Below are 24,078 nucleotides of genomic sequence, written 5' to 3'. Positions count from 1 at the left end.
CGGGGCTACAGCTCTGAGGTGAAGACAGAGGACGAGTTGCGGGTGCGCTACCTGGAAGAGGAGAACCGAGGTTAGTGGTGCGGCGCTGGCGGCTGCCAGTGTTAGGAAGGGGTCGCAAGGTAGAGTGTCCGGGCTGACGTCAGTGTCGGCTGAGCGGCCCGGGTGAGGCTCCTCCCTGCCCCCATTCCTGCATCGCACCTAGTTAGCGCTTTCAGTGCCTAAAGGTGTGCAACGGAGCAGCTTACCTGTAAAAGTGCCTCCACTCAGCGCCGAATACAGAAATGCAGCTTACGCCCACATCTCTAGACGAGCTAAGGTCAAAAAACCCGATGTGTGATACTTGCTTCCAGGTTTTGTTATTGCTGTATAATTGTTTTCTGTTAACTCAGATGTCTGGGGGAGAGTTTTGGAAGCTTCAGTAAGAATGCACTGTATTATTCTGAAGAATCTTACATTCAGAGCTGTTCAGCTGTAACAATTTTGACTTGTCTATTTTATTTTAGAAAGTTGATTTTGGGGGGCTATTCCATTCTAGTTAAACGATTTTGAGAATTTTTTTGGATCCCGGTTACCGTGCTGAGCTCTGGGAACACAATTGTGGATGATGTTGATCTTGCCTTTGAACCTCTTACAGTGGGAGGAGACAGATGCACTAGCAATACAGTACAGTGGGAGGAAGGGTTGTGAAAGAGGGTGCGTGTCATTTTGGGGGATTACAGTTGAAGCTATGGATATTCTTTTCACTTGCTGTATGGGGAAAAGCTAACAGGGTCATGATAAGTGTAATAGCAGTTTGTCAGAGGACCAGTCATTTAATTTTGACATGCAGTCATTCAGCACCTACAGTCTGTTAAGCACAAGGGCAAAACGAGTTGTCATGATTGCTGTCTTTAAAGAGCTCCTAGTATAGTGAGGAAGATACTGGTGATTATAAGTCTATGCTAACTTAAAAGTTTTGGTGAGAGCAAAGGGCTGTAATACCCCCAAGGAGCATATAATCAGTTTTTTGGGAAGATTGGAAGACTTGAGAGGGGAGGTTCTGAGGATTAGGTTAGGGTTTTGCCAGATGAAACAGATTCCATGGCTTTCCTTACTATAAGGCAGTAGAATTTGACATTAGTGAGGGTTCTTAGGCAAGCTTCTCTGTGCCTCAGCTTTCTCATGTGTAAAATAGGAAAAATAATACCAACTTTGTATGGCAGATGTGAAGATTATATGGTAATGTAAATTGCCCACTAAGTATCTAATAGTGGGTGCTCTGGAGTATGATGAGTTATTTCATTTGTTGTTTGTTTATTATTTCAGACAAAGACAAGGCATGGAATGTGAACATGTGTGGCATTTTTGGGAATATAAGGGAAGTGTGGCTGTAGTGTGGCATGACAGGCAGAATATTGAGATAGCTGGAAAGTAGATTGGCAGTGAAGTGACTAGAGCCATGAATGCCACCCTCTTTTGGGTAAGCTTAGTCTTGCTGGAATTTCAATTACATTAGGTGTACAAACAGTACATTAGATACAAGGAGATTACAAGTACAGTTAGTCATATGCACCATGTTCTGTATTTTTTTGTCTTTATGATTTAAATGAATGCAAATTGAAAGTAAATTTTCATAAAATACTTGGAAATTCCTTACGTTAGGATCCACATGGATCAAAGAGAAGAAATTAGAGCATATAAAACAATGTAATAAATTCAGATGTTTTCAGTTACCTGAAATAACAGGTAAAAATCAGGTATTAGGACATCATGATTTCGTAAGAAAATTGACCCAGCTTCCTTTGAGGGTCAGCTAGAATGCCGACTCAGGCTTAGCTAACTAAGTATGCTTTGTTTTGCTCTACAATTGAACCATCAATAAGCAGTGCAAAGAAAAACATGAGGTCAAGGATACTGCAGGTGAAGGAATCTCCCTGGTGTCTTCGCTTCTCATAGAGATGAGTTCAAAATGTGCTCTCAGAAGCCTGTAAGGAAAATGAGAATTCTCTTGGCCAGCAGAACCTCAAACTGCTCCTCTGAGTATAGAATACATTTACCCTCATCTGTTGTCTGGGTTCATATTTGTAATTTGTTATGGAAGCACAGGTATATAACCAGGTTTCTTTAGTTTTTTTTTTTTTTTTTTTCCCTTGCATCGTTATCCAACCTACTTAGTCCTGGTCAGCAGTCCTGGTCTTGGTTTACAAAGGTTTCTCTTGGTCTTAGACAGCGGCCTCCTTTATGAGTCAACTGGTTTCTAGACATTCTCCTTTATAATTTATTCTTCACACTGGTGCTGAGGTTACCTTTTTTCAAGGCCAAGAATCACTTCTCTGCGCAACTGAAAATTTCTAGTGGCTCCCTGTTTGTAGTCCCTCACAACTGGCAGGCCTTCACACTCCATTTGTCTCCCTTTAGCTGCACATAAGCTGTGACTTTTCCTGCTTTGCATGAAGCTGGAATGACCTCTCTCTCCCTTCTCCTTATCGACCTCTTCCCAATCTGACAAGCTTCTACTCATAATTGTGACCCATTTCAAAGATCATCTTTATGAACTTTGTTGGAACAACTGCTGGCAGAAATAAAGCAAACAAGTAAATGTATAATGAAAGTCATTCTTAATACCTGCTCCTTCTTCTTTGTTCACATCTGCATTATCATCAAGTCTTCCCAAGAGTCTTTGAAATCTTTTCACGTTTCTCTGTATTCTTTTTTACTAGTACCTCTTGTCCAAGCCAACATTGTCTCTCAGGTGGACTGTTGCGGGGTCTCCTAGCTGATTTTCTTACACATACTTGCTTTTCTTTAACAGGATGATTTATTAAAATGATTTTAAAATATATTTTCATACAGTTTATGGTATGTGAATTACATCTTGATAATTATGTTTTTAAATTTTTATTGAGATATAATTTGCATACCATAAAATTAAAAATATACAGTTTTTAAGTGTATTTACAGAGTTGTGCAACCATCACCACAATCTAATTCTAGAACATTTTTATCAATGCAAAAAGAAACCCTGTTCTCTATAGCAGTGACGACTTCTCATTCTCATAGTCCTGCTCCCCCCCTTCCCCCAAATAAGGCCCATTTATCTATTTTCTGTCTTAATAGATTTGTCTGGACATTTCTCATAAAGAAATCATATAATATATGGTCTTTTGTGGCTTCTTTCACTTAGCATAGTGTTTTCAAGGTTCATCCATGTGTTAGTGTGTACAGTACTTCATTTCTTTTTATGGCTGAATAATATTGTTTGGATATACCACATTTTCTCTATTCATCATTGATGTAAATGTGGTTCCTTGCCCTTTTTGGATAATGTTGCCTAGGATATTTATGTATAAATTTTTGTGAACCTCAGCTTTCATTTTTACTTAGGCATGGAGTTGCTGGGTCTTATGGTATTTCTAACATTTTGAGAACCTACTGAACTTTTCTAAAGTGGCTGCAACAATTTACATTCCCACCAGTAAGTATGAGGGCTCCAGTTTCTTCATGTCCTGACCATACTTGTTATTGTTTGTGTTTTTGATTATAGTCATCCTGGTGCTTGTGAAGTGTTATCTTCTTAAATCCTTTGCGCATTTTTTAATTGGGTTGCTTGTCTTTTTATTGTTGAATTGTAAGAATTCTTTGTATATTCTGGATACAAGTCCCATATCAGATACTTGATTGCCAAATATTTTCTCCTATTTTTGGGTTGTCTTTTTACTTTTTTTTAATTATTTTTTTTCAATTGCAGTTGGTCTTTTTACTTAATGGTGTATTTTGAAGAAACTGTTTAATTTTGATGTAGTTCAGTTTATCTATTTATTTTGTTGCTGTGCTTTTTGGATCACATATAAGAAAGTTGACTAACTCAAGGCCACAAAGGTTTATTCTAAGCGTTTTATGGTTTTAGTTCTTATATTTATTTCTATGATCCATTTTGAGTTAGTTTTTGTATATGGTGTGAGATAAGAGGTTAACTTCATTCTTTTGCTTGTGGATACCCAGTATCCCAGCTTTATTTCTTGAAAAGCCTGATCTTTCACCACCGAATTGTGTTGGCAACCTTGTTGAAAATTAATTGACCATAAATAAGAGTTTATTTCTGGACTTTCAGGTCTGTCTCATTTATTGACATGTCTGTCTGTATGCCAGTACCATACTGTTTGGTTACTGTAGCTTCGTAGTAACATTTGGTTTGGATAGTGTGAGTCCTCCAACTTTTGTTCTTAAGGTTGTTTTCTCTATCCTGGACACTTGCATTACCACATGAGTTATAAGATAGGCTTGTAAATTTCTGCAAGAAAGTCAACCTGGATTTCAATAGAGATTGCATTGAATAGGTACATCAATTTGAGGAATATTGCTTTTTTAACAATGTTAAGTTTTTCTGTCCATGAACATGGACTATTTTTACATTCAACAGTGTTCTATAGTTTTCAGTGTACAAGGCTTGCACTTTTGTTAAATTTACTCTTATTTTATTCTTTTTGGATGCTATTGTAAATGGAATTGTTTTCTTAGTTTCAATCTCAGATTGTTCATTGCTAATGTATAAGTAATACAATTATTTTTGTATGTTGATCTTGTATCATGCAACTTTGCTGAACTTATTTGTTGTCATAGTTTTTTAATGTATTTCTTAATATTTACTATATACAGATCATGTCATCTGCAAATAGAAGTAATTTTACTTCTTTTCCAATCTGGCTGTCTTCTATTTCTTTCTTTTGTCTATTTCCCTGGTTGGAGCCTCCATTACAGTGTCTAATAAAAGTATCAAGAGTAGACATCCTTGTCTGGTTCCTGATCTTGTGGAAAAGCATTCAGTCTTTCATATTAAGTATGGTGTTAGCTCTGAGTGTTTTGTAGATGCTGTTTGCTGATTGCAGAAGCTTCCATCTATTCATAGTCTAAGTGTTTTATTTTGAATTTTGTCAAATACTTGTTTTGCATTTTTTATTGAGATGATCATATGATTTTTTTTGTTTGTTTGTTTTTTAGCCTGTTGATGTGGTGGATTATATTAATTGATTTTCAAGTATTGAACCAGTCTTGCATTCCTGGAATAAATCCTACTTGGTGGTGATATATAGTTCTTTTTATACATTGCTAGATTTGATTTGCTAATATTTTGTTGAGGATTTTTGCCATCCATGTTCATGAGAGATAATGGCCTTTAATTTTCCATTCTTGTGATGTCTTTGTCTGGTTTTAGTATGAGCTACACACAAGTACTCCTTCTGCTTCTCTTTCCTGGAAGAGATTGTAGAGAAATTATATCACTTTATTTTTGAGTATTTAGGTAGAATTCAACTGTAAAAGCATCTGATGTAGAATTTCTTTTGATATTTGGGCCTATTTGGGCTATCTGTTTTTAGTAGATTGTGTCTTTAAAAGAATTGGCCCATTTCATCTAAGTTATCAAATTTGGGCATAGAATTGTTTATAATATTCCTTTATTATGCATATGATATCAGTGAGATTCAATAGTGATGACTCTTCTTTTATTTCTGATAAAAGTAATTCGTGTTCTCTTTTTTCATTGTTAGGCTAGCTAGAGGCTTAAGAATTTACTGATCTTTTTAAAGAACCGGCTTTTTTTTTTTTCTCCTACTGATTTTCAATTTATTGTTTTCTGCTGATTTTTACTTTTTTCAGTTAGTTTAGATTTATTTTGCTTTTGTTCTAATTTCTTAAGGTGGAAGCTTAGATTATCAGTTGTAGACATTTCTTAATATGTGCATTCAGTGCTGTAAAATTTCCTCTAAGCACTTTTTTGCTGTATCTCACAAATTTTGGTAAGTTGTATTTCCATTTAGTTAGAAATACTTGAATTTCTCTTGAGATTTATTTTTTTTAACCTATGTGTTATTTAGAAGTATGTTATTTAATCTCCAAATATTTTGGTATTTTCCAGCTCTTTTTCTATTACTGATTTCTAGTTTATTTCCATTGTGATCTAAGAGCATATTTCAATATGATTTCTGTTGTTTTAAATTTGTTAGTGTTTTTTTTGCCCAGAATGTAGTCTACCTTGGTGAATATTCCACATAAGCTTGGGAGGAATGTTGTGATGAAATATTCTATATTTAGTTAGGTCTGTTATTCAGTTGGATCTAGTTGATTGCTGGTGCTGTTCAGTTCAGCTATACCCTCAACTCATTTTCTGATTACTGGATCTATTACTGATAGAGGTATGTTGAAATCTGAAACTATGAAAGTGGATTCTTCTCTTTCTCCTTGCAGTTCTATCAGTGTTGGATTTATGTAATTTGATGCTCTGTTAGATATATTTACATTATGGAGTATTATATCTTGTTGGAGAAATGATTTCTCTAGCATTATTTAATGCCTCTTTTTGTCTCTGAGACTGTTCCTTGTTCTGATATCTGCTTTCTTTGAAATTAATGTACCTATTCCAGGTTTTCTTTTATTAGTGTTAGCATGGTTTATCTTTTTCCATGTCTTTACTTTTAACTAGTCTGTGTCTTTATGTTTAATGTGGATTTCTCATACAGAACATATAGTTGGTTCTTGTATTTTATCCACTCTGGCACTCTCTATCTTTTAATTAGTGTCTTTAGGTCATTTATACCTTTTTTTTAAAATAGGAGAAAGTCAAAGTTTTAATACATGTGCATGGGGAATTCACATAGACGTAAATATTCCAAAGACAGTGAGTATAATAAGACATTTTAGACAAAGGAGAAAAGGGGGGTGTGTATTAGAATTCAGAAATGAGAATGACCAATTTACAAATAATCGAAGAAGAGGGGAACATACAAGGCAGGAAAATTCTTGGTAGGCAATTCAGAAACAATGAGACACAGTGGGTAACTAGCTAACAGGCTGGAAGTCTTTCTGACAAATGCTAGGGTGAAGATCCTTAAGGTGATTAAGCCAGGGCTTCCTTCCTAAGGCAGGTTTTTTCTGTCTGAATTCTTGGGCAGGAAAGGGGGAGGGTGGAAGGTTTGACTCTTTTGTTGCTTAATAAACAGCTTAAAATCAATATCCCAAAAGGCAGCTTCAGTGGGGCAAAATTTTGGTTCCCTTCAGAAGCTAAGTTGGCAGATTGCCCCATATATTATTGATTCAGTCATTCAGTCTGGACAATAAGTTCAGTTAAACTGTTGAGTCTCATTTCAAGAGGCAGTGATTCAGATGGGCTCCCTGGAAAGACTGCTGTGAATCATGTAAACAAGGTACCAGGCTATTTTTCCAAGGGGCTTGTATTGGCCTCCAAAGTCAATCTTAATTCCTTAGAGCTTTCTGGTGACATCTAGAGTCTATGCCTGTCTCTCTCAAACATGACATTCCAGTCAAAGGCATGGTAATAATGCCAATTTCCAATTTGTGTCCCTCTCTGCTGGCTATAGTTAGATGTCCATGATCTCCTAGCTGCCAGAGTCCGGGGAGTTAGCAATTTCCCAGCCATTAATTCTCCTGGCTGGCCCGCCCCAAACTGTGGCAGCTAAAAATTTAACGCTTTTTCTCTCATCTTCTAAGTTCTTCTAGCTGTACTGAAAATCAAATTAATAGAGACAGATTAATAGGAGAAAACCAGTTTCAATACATGTGCATGGGGAATTCACATAGGCATCAAAATTCCCTAGACATTTATCCTTTAGGTGATTATTGTAATAGTTGGATTATTATGAACCATATTTGTAATTGTTTTCTATTCATTGCCCTTGTTCTTAGCTTCTTTTATTTTTGCCTTCTAGTCTTTTTCTGCCTATTTTCTCCTCTTTTTATCATATCAGTTATACTTCTTAAAAAAATTTATTTTTATTGGTTGCCCTGGTTTGCAATATATATTTATAACTAATCCAAGTCTACTTTCAGATAACACTATGCCACTTCATGGTAATAAAAGTATAATAATTAGTATTCCCATTTCCTCCCTCCCATCCTTTATAATATTGCTGTCATTCATTTCCCTTTTCCATAAGCTACAAGCACCCAATACATCGTTTCTGTTGTTATTTTGAATAAATTGTTATCATTTAGATGGATTAAGAAGTATAAGTCAAAAAGAATCTTAAAATTTATTTTGTAGTTCTGTTTAGCAGTGATTGGGTATAATAATCCTAACTATATTTTGTTTTTGTAAGCTAGAGCAAATGAAAAAATATATTGTTCTTGAGAACAAGACTTTCATTATGGTAGAAGAGGGAAAGTACAAATATGAGATAGAGGAAGGTGAAGAAGACTCCTTTTATATTGGATTTTAATTGGAATTTTCAAGACACACATGATTTCTGATAAATCTAAAAACCAAAGTATATTGTCGTGTATGTGTGTGTGTATCTTAGCTGTGTCCATTGCCCAGTTCTTGGTTTTTGAATACTACCGTCCCATTAAAAGAAGCCAGGGCTCTTAGGAGAAATGGCTGATTTCAGATCTAGAGCAGAGAATGTAAAAAGTGAGCTTAGAATGTCTTCAATGGTCAAAAAGCAAGAAAGTGCTCAAATACTAAAAGGAACATGTCAAAAGGATATAGGCTTACAAGGGTTACCACTGGCTATAGATAGGATAATTTGCACGTGAAAAAGCATGATGATGATAATGGATTATAGCATCTTGAATAAAGAATCCATGAGGCCATGTTATTTTATGATTGAAGCTCTGTGTTGTGTTTTAATATATGGTAGGGTTATGTACTCCCTATTTTGCCTTTACTCTTCTGTTTTCTTTCTTTGCTTGGCTCTTTCTGCATGGTTATTTTTTTACATGAATTTTAGAATCTTCGTGTCTACTTCAGAAAAAGGCTTGTTGATATTTTTATTGGGACTGTGTTTGATTTATATATTAGGGAAATATTTGCTACTGTTTTTTTTTTCTATCTAAACACATGGTATGCATTTCTCTTTGTTCAATTCTACTTTTTTAAAGAGAATTTTAAAAGTGCCGGTCAGTAGGATTTGCACATTTATGTTAAGTGTGCCCCACTTCATCCTCCCTGCCTCCTTTGGGGTTGTTCATACAAATGAGGTACTTTCTCTCGATATATCTTCAAAGTGGTTGTCTGTCTTTTCTTTCTTTTTTCTTTTCTCTTTTTTCTTGTTTCTTCATGAAGTCTGTTATTTCTGGATATATTAATTTTGTGCCTTTTAAAGAATGCTCTTTGTTTGCAGTAGTTTCCTATTCCTATTTGATTCTTTTGGGTTTTATAGGTTTACAGTCATTATCTATTAATGAATTTCCAAATTGTTTCTAAGATTTGACTATTATAAGAATTGCTGCAATCCTTATGCATATCTCCTTGTGCTCATGTCAAGTTCTGGATAATTTCAGTGTATTTTTAGTGTAAAAAAAAGTAGCATTTTAATGAGCCTGAATTATATATGCAGTTTTTCAAAAGTATTCTGTCAGTGGTTTCCAATACTTTGTGTATTACATGTGATTTGTTCATAGTAATCATTAAATTACTGAAGTTTACAAAACTTCTAAAGTAAAAATTGTATATGTGTGTGTTTAGTTTTTGTATACAAACGCGTGCGCACATGTGTGCACTCATGGTAAAATTAAAAAAAAAAAAAGCACTGTAGAAGGGTGCCACACTTTCACTTTCAGGCTCTTTCATCAAAAGTAAAGACTTTAAACATCTCTTGAGTCCTTGCTGTGAATGATAATTTTATTCATTGTCTTTATTAGTGTTATCTATATAATTATTTTAATAGATAGTATCTGAACTCCTTTTGATGTAAGATGAGAAAATGTTTGCTGTTACATTTCTTTCATCTTCCACTATTTGTAACTTTACATCATCAGAGTTAATGATAGTTATATTTTGACTCATAATTGTTCAATGCTTTATCTATAGATTGACTATAAACAGGATTTATAATATTATTGATAATAGTTATGTTGATACTACCTTCAACATGTCTTCAGAAGCAGTTTACTTCCCATTTCCACTCCATCGCCTGAAGCTTGTGTACTGTTATCTCTTATGTGGACCTCAGAAATGGCCTCTTCGTTGGTCTCCCCAGTATACTTTTTTTCCTTTTTTGGAAATTGAGATGAAATTCACATAATAGAAAATTTACCATTTTAACCTTTTTAAGTATACAGTTCAGTGGTTTCTAGTTTATCCACCATGTCTTACAACCATCACAACTATCTAATTTCAGAATACTTTCATTATCTCCAAAGCAAATCCGTATCCCTTAGTCAGTCACTCCTCATTCCCCTCTCCTCCCAGTTTCCAGAAACCACTGATCTCCTTTTTGTCTTTATGGATTTGCTTGTACTAGGTATTTCAAAGAAATAGAATTAAACACTATGAGGCTTTGGGTGTCTGGCATCTTTCAGCCTAATGTTTTCAGAGTTTATCTATGTTATAGCATGTATCAGTACTTCATTCCTTTTTTAATGGCTGAATAATATTTCATTGTGTATATGTACAACATTTTGTTTCTAATTTTTTAATATGAATAATGCTGCTGAACACTCTACAATCATTCGTTAAAACATATGTTTTTAATTCTTTTGGGGAGATATGTAGAAGTAAAATAATTGGTTCATTTGGTAATTTTGTTTAGTTTTTGGAGGAACCACCTAACTTTTCCACAACAGCTGCACCATTTTACATTTTTACCAACCTACAAGGGTTCTTTTTCCACATACTCACCAACATTTGTTTTCACCTTTTTTTTGTTTTGTTTTGTTAAAACCATTCTACTGGTCGTGAAGTGATACCTCATTGTGGTTTTAGTTTGCATTTCCTTAATAACAAATGATGTTGAGCATCATTTCATATGCTTATTAGCCATTTGTATATTTCCTTTGGAAAAATACCTATTTAAACCTTTTGCCCATTTTTCAGTTGCTTGTCTTTTTGTTGTGAATGGTAAGAATTCTTTATATAATCTGGATATTAACTCCATGTCAGATATATGATTTGCAAATATTTTCTGTTCTGTGGGTTGTTTTTTCACTTAATAATTTTGATGAAGTCTGATTTATTTATTTTTTTTCTTTTGTTACTTGCACTTTTGTTATGATGTTTAAGACACTGTTGGCCTAATTCAAGGTTATGAAGATTTATACCTATGTTTCCTTCTAAGAGTGTTATAGCTCTTACAGTTGTATCTTAGATCAGTTTTGAGATAACCTTTGTATATGGTTGAGGAAAAAGGCCAACTCCATTCTTTTGTGGATGATCATCTGGTGTTCCACCACTATTTGTTGAAAAGACTGTTCTTTTACCATTAAATGGTCTTGGTATCCTTTTCTAAAACCAATGACCATAAATGTGTTTATTTCTGAACTCTTAATTCAATTCCAATGATCTGTATGTCTGTCCTTATGCCAGTATCACACTATTTGATTACTGTAGCTTTGTAGTAAGTTTTGAAATCAGGAATTGTCCAGTTAAGTCCTCCAAATAAGTCTCACAATGTGGTTCATTTTTTTTGAGATTGTTTTTGGCCTTTTGGGGTTCCTTGCAATTCTTTTTGAATTTTAGTGTTAGTCTTTCAGCAAAAAAAGATAGTTAGAATTTTAATAGAGATGTGTAGATCAGTTTGGGAGGTATTGCCATCTTAACAATATTAAATCTTCCATGAACATGGGATATCTTTTTATTTTTTAAAGTTTTTCTTAATTTCTTTCAGTGATGTTTTATAGATTTCAGTGCACAGTCTTGAACTTTCTTGATTGAGTTTATTCCTAAATAGTGTATTCTTTTTGATACTATTACTAATTAAATTGTTTCTTTAATCTCATTTTCGGAATGTTTATTGATAATGTATAGAAATAAAAGTGATTTTTGCATATTGATTTTGTATCATGTAACTTTGTTGTGTCCATGTATTAACTCTAATAGCTTTTTGGTGAATTCTTTGGAATTTCCTTTATATAAGGTCATGTTATCGTGAATAGAAATAGTGTTACTCTCCCCTTACCCCACACCCATCTGGATGCCTTTCTTTCTTTTTCTTGCCTAATTACTTTGCCTAGAGTTTATAGTACAACATTGAATAGAAGTAGTAAAAACAGAGATCCTTGTCTTGTTTCTTAAGGGGAAGACTTTCGGTCTTTCATCATTGAGTGTGATGTTAGTTGTGAGTTTTTTATAAATGCTTTTTATTAGGTTGAAGAAATTCCCTTCAATTACTGATTTGTTGACTTTTTTTTAACTCATTAAAGCGTGTTGGATTTTGTTAATTGCTTTTTCTGCATCATTTGAGATGATCACGTGATTTAAAGAAGATTTTTCTTTATTCTGTTAATGTGTATTTGATAGATTTTTGTATGCTCAACCAACCTTGCTTTTCTGGGGTAAATCCCACTTGGTTATGGTGCATAAACCTTTAAATATGCTGCTGGATTTGGCTTGCTAGTATTTTCTTGAAGATTTTTACCTTTGTATTCATAAAGGGTTTTGGATTATAGTTCCCTAGTATATTCTTGTTTTCTTCTAAGCTATTCTCTACACTGTCCTGAGTGATCCTTTAAAAAACACAAATTTGAACATAGAGATAAATTTCCCCAATTTGAGAAAAAGCTATTGGAAATGTATAGCAAACATTATACTGAATGGTGAAATCCTAAAACATTTTCATTACAGGCATTGACAAAATAAGGGAACTTGTTTTCCTTGCTAATATTGGACTTGAAGTCCTAGCTAAAGTAAAACAGCAGGAGAAGGAAATGGGAAATTAACAGTGGAGTAGAAAATATAATTGCCAGTATTTCTGGATAATGATTGGTCACCTCCTTAGAAAATTGAAGAGAAATACTTATTACACCTATTAACATTTTATAAATTTGCCAGAAAAAAGATTATATAAAATATCCCTAAGTTTTCCACATGCTATCATTGTGATTAGAGAATATAACATATAGAAATAAAAGTGTTCACAAGAGCAAGAAATAGATTTGAAGACATGTGCAAGAGCTATACGAAAAAGCTTCTAAGTCTTATTGATGAAAAAAACCATGACCTAAAAATGTTACCGAACTCAGTGGGTTCGTTTTGCCTACATGTGTCAATAGCCAAAAAAGACACAGACAGGAGTTTGTGGCAAAGGAAATAGAGGGTTATTTAAGGAAATGGCACCAAGCCTGGAGACAGGTGAGCTAGCACTCAAAGACCTGGCTCCTCTATGGCCTCTAGGGGATAAGTTATATAGGGGAAGTTCATTAAGTCATGGTAGCTAAGGGAGTTGGGGTTGTGGGTTCTACTGATTGGGTGGGGCTAGAGTAGGAGGTAGTTGATCATTGCATCAGGTCCTGATGTCAGTCATGGCTTTGTCCTGTCTGGTTTCAAGGGGATGCTAGGAGGGTTTTCCCCATTCAGAGTGTGGAGCTGCAAGATGTTATCTTTAGTTTGAAGGAAACTGTTTCTTTGGTCAATAGACCTGAGGCTTTGTTGCTAAGACATTTTGATGTTCGCCTAAGGGCTTCATGAGTAAGGGAGTGGTGTAGAAGGATAAGAAAAGAAGCAAGTGAGCTTAAGGCCAGTTTGAATCAAGGAGAAAGAGAAGAGAAAAAGTCATTTTAAAGAAGCAAAGATTTGCATGGTTACAAAAATATAGAGCATTATCCCATGTTCTAAAGGGAAAGACTATTTTAATATTGCCAGTTTTCTAAATATTAAACAACAAATTTGATGCAGTGTTATTGAATATCCTAACAGGTTTATTATAAATTTAATCTGAAAGAGGTAATTTTTAGAATAGCTAAGACATTTTGAAAAATAATAACTGGGGGGAGTGGTGCTTACCTTAAATTAGATAACAAAACAAAATACTGTTATGATAATTAAAGCAGCAGAGCGTTAGAACAGGAGTAGACTAAGAACTTTCCAGAAAAGAATCCAGATAGTGATTGAGTGATTGATCCATTGATTTTTAGGCAAGGCAACCCTTGTTTGACCTCACAGATTGCAAGGACCTTGTCAGTTTACAATCCCTTATGTTTTACTTTTTTACGCCTGCAGCACCTGGTCTTCCTAGGTGGTCTCCCATCCAAGTACTGGTAACCAGGCCTGACCCTGCTTCCGAGATCAGACGGGATTGGGCTTTTTCAGGATGGCATGGCTGTAGACTCAGATAGTGATTATTATAGGTATTTAGTATACAATTGTTTGGTATTTGAAATCAGAAGAAAAATAGTGGGCTATTTAATAAGTGGTGCTGGCCAAAATATTTATACATTTTAGGTAAAATGAAGTTGTGAGAGTCTAGAGTAGAGAACAGCAGAAATTGAGAGTATTCAATATTAGGAGAAAGTATTAGAAATTTGTCTGTAATCATTGGGGTAGAAAATTTTGTATTCGAATTTGTTAGTTTTACCTTTCTTAATTACCTATGCAATTAGTATTGTGACAAGTGTTAATAAGATTTGCTTTGAGAACCAGTAGTGCCTTTTCTTCATCCCATTTTCCATACTCCACAAGCAACCATTTAAAACCCTTTTGGCTGATTATTTTGGGCACATTATCACCACATTTTAAATTATATACATGTATTTCTACTTACGGAATTTTCAAATCTAGGTATTATTTATCTCTTGACTTTTATTTTTGTTATGGAGAATGAAGATTTGGCCCCCTTTCACTCAGCCCACACTCTGCCACACTCGTCTACCTTCTCTTTGCTCCCATCTTCACTCCATGGCCCTGTGATTTAGCTATATTACTTACGGAATTTTCAAATCTAGGTATTATTTATCTCTTGACTTTTATTTTTGTTATGGAGAATGAAGATTTGGCCCCCTTTCACTCAGCCCACACTCTGCCACACTCGTCTACCTTCTCTTTTGCTCCCATCTTCACTCCATGGCCCTGTGATTTAGCTATATCTCTGGGTCTAAGTGAATATTGCCACTTTTTTTAAAAAAAAAATAGCTTTATTGAGATTCAATTCATAAACTACAGAATTTTCCTATTTAAAATGTACAGTTTGATGGTTTTTAGTATATTCAGAGATGCGTCTATCACCATAATTAATTATAGAATACTTTCATTGCCCCCAAAGGAAACTCCACACTTTTTAGCTGTCAGTGCTCAGTCCCTCTATCGCTGTCAGTCCTAGATGACCCTTTTGATTTACCTGTTCCTGACATTTCATATATATGAAATATGTGTTCCTTTGTGACTGGCTTCTGTCACTCAGCATAATGTTTTCAGGTTTCATCCAGAGTGTACATGTATCAGTATTTTATTTCTTATTACCAAATACTATATTGCATGGATATATTACATTTTGTTCATCCATTCATCAGCTTATGGACATTTGGGTTGTTATAACCTTTTGAATATTTTGAATAGTGCTTCTTTGATCATTCTGGTACAAGTTTTCATGTAGACATATGTTTTCATTGGACCTCCTTTTTAAGGAAGATACCAGGCCTAAAAGTTACAAAGGCAAAGGTGTACTGTATAAAAAGTTAAAACTTTGGTGCAACAAAATATTATAAACAAGTTGAATTTTAAGAGTGGTAGGAAAAAGGCCTGTAATATAAATAATGAATTAATATTTTTAATTAAAAAATTATTAATCAAAATGCAGAAAACAACTCAGTGACAAGATAGGCAAACAATAAGAACAGTTAATTCACAAAAGAAGTGACAAATGGTTATTAACCTTAGTTAACTTTAGTTCAGAAAATTGGGTGGAACCTGATATAAAATGACCTTATTTTTCCATGTATTATCAGAGATTTATATATTTAATGTTGAATGGTAGACCAGTGATTCTTAGTAACATTTTATGAGACCCCTTCTACTAACCTGAAATGAAATGTACAGATAATGTAAGCTGCTTATCTACATAATTAAAAAAAATTCCTAAATATGATGTTGAAAACAAAAGAAAGGCAATTTATGGTAAAATAGTCTATTTCAATATGTAAGTTTTCTACTGTGATTATTAAAATATAAAGAATTTAGGATTTAAGAAAAGTAATAAGAAACCATTCTACGTGAGAAATAGAGAAAAATAAAAACAGATGGTAAAAAAAAGTAATATTTGGTAAGTAATGACAGACCAAACTTACCTGCATATAAGAGACTGAGACAGTAGCCTGAATTGAAGAGGAAGTTCTCTCTTTTTGGTAATGTATTTGAGAACGCAGTGATTGTAGTTAGACTTGCCCTACCTTTTTTTTTTCTTTTTCTTTTTTGACGGTTAGCATGTGAAACAGAATTTATCAGAATTCCTCAGATTTTAGGGCAGGAGACTTGTACTCAAAGAGCATGTGTTTTGTTTGTAGAGTTTTGAGTTTTATACATCCCAATATATTAGATCCTGTGCTAGTGTATGTCACACATCTTGTCTAACAAAATCTGGTGGTTGCATACAAAGCGGCACACAAAATTGCCACAGATATATCTAAATGACCTGAAGAAGCTGAGTTCCAGTGACCTAACTCCTGTACATCTTTATAAATAAGTTAATGTGTGTAATGTAAGAATAATTTGTTGGCACAGTTGTCTCAGTACAGTGTTGAGGTAATTTAAAAATATGTTTGAATTGATCTTATATCAGGTTAATTTTGTATATATTTTTCAGAATTATTGATAACATACAAATTCAAATATGTGGGGAAAGAAGTGTCCTTGTGCAGATTATACACATAATTGGAGAGAAAATGTAGTATTAGGTTATAAAAATTTTAAGGTTTTAATATTGACATTTGTCCCTAATTTTATCTATGTAATTTTGTATTCTTTTACATACAGAGGGCTCCCTAAATTTTATAAGCTTCAGACCCTGCAAACCCTGGTGACAGTCCAAGATGTTCCTTTTACATTTTCCAAATGTGTCCTAAGAAATGTTTCATTCCATTGAGGTCTGCTATCATAAACAAACAGGGATTGGTGTTTGGGCAGTAAATAGAAACAATATTTTTGAGGAGTGTCTGTTAAAATTAAGAATGCCCAGATGTAGAAATTCCACTTCTTGATATCTGTGAGAAATACTCGTGCATGTATAGAAATCTTTAAGAATGTTTCCTGCAGCATTATAGTATTTAGGAGAATTTAGGAACAGTTTAAAATACTCATCAAAAGGAGACAATAATGGAAATCCATTTTACAGAATATTAAGAATTAAAGGAATGTCTTGATATAGAAAGATCTTTAAGACCATATTATGCAAGTAAAAGAAATATGTATAAACCTATTTATGTACAACAGTACTAACAGAAAATACTCCTGTGAACAACCCAAACTGTATTATACAAAAAGTGTTCCGTGTATACAACTCTTTATTGCTGTATGCAAGTATATCCTCTGTAGCATTACATATCAACAAATCACTATGGCTACTAAGGGCATGGCAGGGGTCCAGGAAAGAAGGACTTTCACTTTGGGTGTATTATTTTAATTTTGTACAAACCAAATGTATTCATGTACTTTTTTTTTTTAAAAAAAAAATCCCAGCCGAGATTCTATGTTCATCTTTCAGTTATATAAGCTCTATATAGAGCAGGGTTGATGTTGTAATATGAACTTACAGATTCACCAAAGACCTCTGTGTTTCGTGAAAAGGCAGGAAAAGTTTAAAACAAGAATTTAAGATTAGCATATGCAAGTGTAATCTTTTCTGAGTTTGGATAACTTGTTTTGCCTAGGTCATGTGAGGAGGATGCCTGATCATTGAGTTCTTGAGAAGCTCTTAGTTGTGGAATAAAGTGGGACAATTACAAAACTAAGACTACAGGCTCTGTTGAATAAAGCTAAGGTTTTATTCCATTTTGGTAATCAGTAGCCCACTGATTCATTTGATGGTACATATGTTAGACACTGGATGATTCATTTTAAATTACAGAGCTAATTTCCAACTCTTTGAGGTGGATGTGCCCAAAACATCAGGCCTCAAACATGGAATAGAAACCACTAGAATTAATTATGGTAGAAACATTTTGATGGCATTTTACACTTTAGTAATGATGTTAACAGTATTATATCTACCATGCATTATAGTAACACTTGTTGCATCAAAGTCTTTGTGCTAGAAGGAGCAATAATAATTGAGTGCTTATAGTGTAAGCTTTATATATCTCTCATCATTTGATCCTCACAACAGTCCCACGGAATTTGGAACTACTAGTATCTTCTTCACTCACAGTATAAGAAATTGAGAATCAGAAAGGTTAAGTAACTTACTCAAGGTCTCATAGGTAGTAAGTTGCAGACTGGGATTTCAACCCAAGGAATCAGACCTCAGGGCCAACATTATTAGCTTCTGCACTGTGAGTTGATATCAATTTGGATGTCTCAAAGGCGCTTCAGATTCACTTTAATTTAGAACCAAATTTATGAACTTTATGCCCTTCCACCCTCACCTCTGTCTGTTTTTTTTTTAATGGTTATGTCTCATTGAGTGTCCTTTCCTTGTATCCAGTTGCTGAAGCCAGACCTAGTAGACGTTCCGAATATCTTCTTCCAATGCAGTCAATTGTGAACTTAAAATTTTATCTCTTGAAAAGATCTTTATTCCCTTCACTTCCTTCTATTTTTTAAAGATTTTTATTAAAACATAGCTAACATACAATATTATATTAGTTTCAGGTGTACACCATAGTTATTTCTTTACTTCCATTTCTAATTCTACTAACCTCGGCCAAACTTATCTCTTGACTGTATTGTAGCTTATGCCTCGAAGCTTCTATATATGCTTTTGGTATGATCTCCAAATATAGCAACTATATCTCCCCACCCCCAGTTGTATATGTGTTCATTCTACCCAAAACTCTTTCAGTGGTTATTCTTTATTTTTTAGCGGGGGTCTGGAAGGACAGTATCTGGCCTATGCTGACTTCTCCTCTCCCCATTAATGGGGACATGACTATGTTTTCTCCTGTGATTGGAATTCAGCCTCCCCCTCCCCCCAATCCCACTCATCCTTCTAATCTCAACTCAATAGCAGTGTCTTGGATAAGCTTGCCAATTGCCCCCAGACCATATCAGTTCTGGTTACAGTACTGTAGTACTATTTAGAGAATGTAAAATATTTTAAATTGTACATTCTAAGATTATTTTATTAATGTCTTTCCTTCTTAGACTCTAGTTCCTTGAGAGCTGAGCACCACAATGTGTAGTCAATATATTTGAATGAACGAACACATCTGTTATTATCCACTTGATTTTCTTTATGAGGAAACTGAAGCTTCAGCAGTGTAGTATAGTCCTTTCATTCATTCAAGTGTGCCATTAGGTTGCCACTTACTAGCTGAAGGCAGTTAATTAACCTCTCCAAGTCCCAGTTTCTTTATTTGTTCAGTAAGGATAAAATTTGTACTTACTACATGGGTTGTTGTGGGGATTACATGAGATAATAAATATAAAGCACTGTGAATAGTGTCCAGCACTTATTAGAATGTCAATTAGTGGTAGCTATTGTCATTAGTATTGGGACCTACCCAAGGTCATTCAACTGCCCTAAATACCAGTTTTCCTTCATGATTTTCCCCAAACTGAGATCATTTGGAATTCTTGTAAATTTATTCTATTCTGAGCCAAAGTTCATCTTTGTATTTTCTTTGAAAACTAGATTTGCACAGCTTTTTGCATAGAGAAGGCATGTGTACATTTTGTTGTCTTCAGTTTAACTCAGTTACAAATAAAGATCATTGTATGTTAGCTATGTTTTAATAAAAATCTTTAAAAAATAGAAGGAAGTGAAGGGAATAAAGAGCTTTTCAAGAGGTAAAAATTTAAGTTAGTGATTGACTGCATTGGAAGAAGGTGTTAGGAATGTTTACTAGGTGTTTGGCTTAAGTAGTTGGATGCAAGGAAATGACACTCAATGAGACAGAACCATTAAAAACAGACAGAGGTGTGGGTGGAGGGGTAAAAAGAATGTCCAATGAAAACATATGTTCGTAACCCCAACCAGGTGGGAGGCATTTCTGTTACACACGGAAAACTTGTGTTTACTCAGGGGACTAGAAGACCGAGTACAGATTGTATAGGGCTTTGAGTATCAAATTAAAGTCTTTGAACAGATATTTTGAAAATAAATAAAGGGTGTTAAGCAGGAGGTGAATTCTATGCATAGAATTGTTTTTGGAAAATTGACTGCAGCAGTTGGAATGGAAGGCTGGATTTAGATGATGGATTCTGATAAAATTAGGGAAGTTAGGAGGGAGAGCTGGGCTTTGTGGAAGACAGAATGAACTTTATTTCTATATACTGAGGTTGAATTGCTTGTTGGACTTCTAAATGGAAGTGCCGTCAGGTTAAGTATGTGCAACAGAGTCAGGAGAGAAACTGGATGGAAATATTGGAAACTATTTAGTATGACAACAAGAGTAACAGATATTAACACGTGGTATACTAGTGAAAAAACATCCTACAGTACTTGCCTGGGTCAAGGATTTTGTTAGCTGTTACTTCTGTATATGCATGAAGGTGATGAAACCACATTTTAAATAGCATGCTGTAATTGAGAATTTTCATGGCCTTCCTTCTAGTTAGTCTGACTTAGTGATGTAAAATTTAGTGAAATATGTCAGAATATCTTGATGGTGCTTAAGGAGAGATAAATTGAAGGGGACATGATGTTATAAAGTTCTTTAACAGTCTGAAGTGCTGAATAAAGCAGATCGATTTTATAAATATGTTACATATACCACATTCTTTAAAATATGCTTATTTTGAAAAGGAAGATAAACATGAAAATAAAGATAAAACTCTTAGAGTGAACCTCAATGAGGTGGTAGATTTCCTAAATGCCAAGTTAACTAGCTGTATGTGTGGAGTCTGTACCCTGAAAACTCACTAACTCAAGTACTTGTGCTTTTTTTTTTCCTTAACTAGGAATTGTGGTGCTTGGAATAAACAGAGCTTATGCCAAAAATTCATTCAGTAAAAATCTTGTAAAAATGGTGAGTGTAAAGATAAAACTGTTTGTTTCTAATATTAAGCTACAGTGTTGACATCAATCTGAAAATTTTCCGCCTTTTTTCTTTTTACCCTCCCTGTTTCTGTTTAGTTCTCAAAAGCTGTGGATGCTTTAAAATCTGATAAGAAAGTACGGACCGTTATAGTCAGGAGTGAAGTCCCAGGGATATTCTGTGCTGGTATGTAAATACATTTTATTATGAAATAAAACAGTAGTCTAATTTTTCCTAAGTAACAGCATATTTTCCATTGTAAAGTGTTCTGTGGTATGAATTCCATTTCTGAGAATTCCTCTTTGTCTTTTTTTTTTTTTTTTTTTTTTACTGGTTTACAAGAAAAAAGATGCTTTGTCAGTATTAGAAACTTTTGCAACAGGTAGATTGTTTTAGAAGTTGAAAAAATAATTTGAGTCATGAAAATATTTGTTTGTAGTACATGAATAATATTTATGAAAGATCAGCTGGGAAGGAAAAATTGGGTTTCCTACCCACAACAGAATACTTTGTATTTATTAGTGGCTCAAAAAATATTTTAATTGACTAGCAGTAGCTGCCTCAGTACAGTGTTAAGTATAGACGTTCGCTTTGAAGGTTAGTGTTTCGTAGTGCCCACTTTCGTAGTATCCATGGAATGCATGTCCACTCTGGCAGTGAAAGATAAATGTTTTTTTCCCATTTGTACTGCATTACCAAAAGCTAAAGATTTAAGTTGTTTTGCATTTTCCATGTTTATTTCTAAACCATGAGATTGAGTGAATCTTTCAACTAGTAAGAAATGTAGATTAAGATTAAAAAAATGCTGATAACATGTAGTATCATTGTAATTTACTAATAAGCAAATGAAAGTACAACTTGATTGAAGTATAAAAATTTCTTTTTCACTAAAAATATAGATGGGATAATCCCCTTGATGTAATTGGACATTTGAGGGAATGACATACAGTATTTTATTCATTAAACAAGTATTTATTGAGCATTTAGAGTATGCCTAGAACGATGCTGGGAACATGGGGAAATATTTCTAGACAGAACATTTTTAGAAATATCTTAGTTGTGAAAATGATATTCTTCAGTTTCATTCTTGAGAGTTCTCAGGTTTTTTAAGTTTCAAACTGGCTTTCACCTTACAATATTGTAGAAAGTTACCATATGTAGAAACATTTAGTGTAACTGAGTTAGTTATATTTTGGCTTTTGATGTAATGTAGCATACCAGAAGGGTTAGTTTTAACTTCAGTTTTATAATCAAAGACAGTAAAATTATGCTCTTCAACTGCCCAGATGATGAGGTTTTGCATTGCAGAGTTCTGCTTTTACATCTGTCAAACACAAGTAACACCATCCATCCGCCTAGTAGGTGGTCTGAGACTTCCATGTGACAGTGTATGTAAAGCACGGGTCAGTAGTCAGTAAGTGATGGCTGTTCGTAGTTTTTATGTGGCCTTTACATATATTTCAGTTTTATTCCTTAAACAATATGAAAAACTTATATTGAGAGAATCAAATTCTTGTATCTGTGATTTTAGGACTAGTTGAGTATGTCTCTAGGGGACTGAGTTGAATGCCATGACTGGTGGCTATGAGGTCACAGCACTCATTTCCTCTGAGGCCCGTTGTGGGACTTAACTGGGAGGACATCAAGCAGTTAGGAAGCCTTTAAAGAAGGCCCAGTGATATGAGTCTATGAGGAGTGATAGTGATGCTGGGAAGGTAGAGCAATACTTCAGAAATAAGCATTATTGATCATGTAAGCATTACCGTCTTTTAATTGGTAATAGGTTTTGTAATTTTTACACTGTAATTACTAGTAGAATTCTTTTTATTTTACCCATTCCTTTGCTGCCCATATGTTTTACATCTCCATATTTATATTCTTTGAAAAAGGTTTTAGTGGTTTTAGTACAGTTTACAGGTATCTTTTATAGGTTGCCTTTTTGAGGACTTAGGAAGTTATATACCAAATGCTTTCTACCAGATTAACAAGTTAGCTTTGAATACTTTTTTCTGAGTTAATCAAATCTATTTTTTTTTTTTTTGCTGTTATGTGCTTTTAAACCTTCCCATATTAGGATAATCTATATTTTAAATCATAAGAACTGTTACTGTATTTTGTCAAAAATAGTCTGTTTGAATTCTAGAAAGATTGGGGCAAATCATTTATTTTAGTAACTCAGTGTGTATAATGGAACCATTCTTTCAGATTTCTCTGAAAGGTTTTCTTTGCTTTCATATATTTTAAGCAGGCAGTTTAGTAGGTTTGTCTTTATTAGTATGTACAGAGTAAGTTGTAAGTCCAGATAAATTTAAGCTCATGGCTTTTTAATAAAGTCTCATTCATTCATTATTGTTGAAGAGTAGTCACATAATTTTAATTTTTATTCTGAAGTAATAATGTTCCAGAACGAAATTCTCAAAAACAGTGTACTCATTTATTAATTATTCTTTTAGCCCTTGCAGCCCCCTAAAGTTACTCATTTTCCCTCTTCCCTTTCTGCCCCCACCAAAGTTTCTCTTCTCTGTATTCCATTGGCATCTTGTTGATTTCCAAAAACTTAAACTAGTGTTGCCGCAAATTTCTTGAAGAATGGAAACTTCTCTTTTTCTTCTTTGAAAATCATCTTTTGTGTTCTCTGAACATAGCATATAATAGAGACTAAGCATGTATTTGCTGAAGTTAATTAGCTGTAAACTGATGTGATTTACTGATGCTCTTTTCAGAGACTGTTGGAATATGTTTAGCAGTTTATCTGAATTGTCTTAGACCACTCTAAGATTCACTGATGGTATTTCTGGCTCCTGACTTTGGTACCTTTTTTTGGACATCATTTTTCTAATATGCTAGAAAAACATATAATTAAGCATTATTGAAGAGATCCCTATATGCATTGCAGGTTGGACTGAGTGATTTCTGACTTCCCATTTAGAATCAATAACCATGTTTTACCAACATTTTTAAAATCAAATTTTAGTTTTTAAATGGGTCGTAAGTCAAAATGTATGATTTGGTACCTTTTTTTGGACATCATTTTTCTAATATGCTAGAAAAACATATAATTAAGCATTATTGAAGAGATCCCTATATGCATTGCAGGTTGGACTGAGTGATTTCTGACTTCCCATTTAGAATCAATAACCATGTTTTACCAACATTTTTAAAATCAAATTTTAGTTTTTAAATGGGTCGTAAGTCAAAATGTATGAAATGTGTACAAAGTGTATGAAAAAGTATACAGAGAAGTCC

General features: G+C 34.0%; 1 protein-coding gene across 2 annotated transcripts in view; it reads left to right on the top strand.

Moving 5' to 3' along the window:
* Window positions 1–6: 6 nt before the first annotated feature.
* The window catches only part of AUH (AU RNA binding methylglutaconyl-CoA hydratase), a 146,659-nt gene continuing 122,587 nt past the window's right edge, over window positions 7–24,078 (top strand). For both annotated transcript variants that reach the window (XM_015591765.2, XM_025048969.1), the window contains exons 1-3: window positions 7–70; window positions 20,756–20,823; window positions 20,931–21,018. In XM_015591765.2, coding sequence (XP_015447251.2) covers window positions 20,821–20,823; window positions 20,931–21,018 — 91 coding nt within the window. In that variant the 5' untranslated portion in view covers window positions 7–70; window positions 20,756–20,820. The remainder of the gene's footprint in view (window positions 71–20,755; window positions 20,824–20,930; window positions 21,019–24,078) is intronic.

Source organism: Pteropus alecto, unplaced genomic scaffold (assembly GCF_000325575.1).
Source record: "Pteropus alecto unplaced genomic scaffold, ASM32557v1 scaffold256, whole genome shotgun sequence".
Taxonomy (NCBI): Eukaryota; Metazoa; Chordata; class Mammalia; order Chiroptera; family Pteropodidae; genus Pteropus; species Pteropus alecto.
Note: the sequence above shows the minus strand (reverse complement) of the source record. Positions and strands in the feature narration are given on the sequence as shown.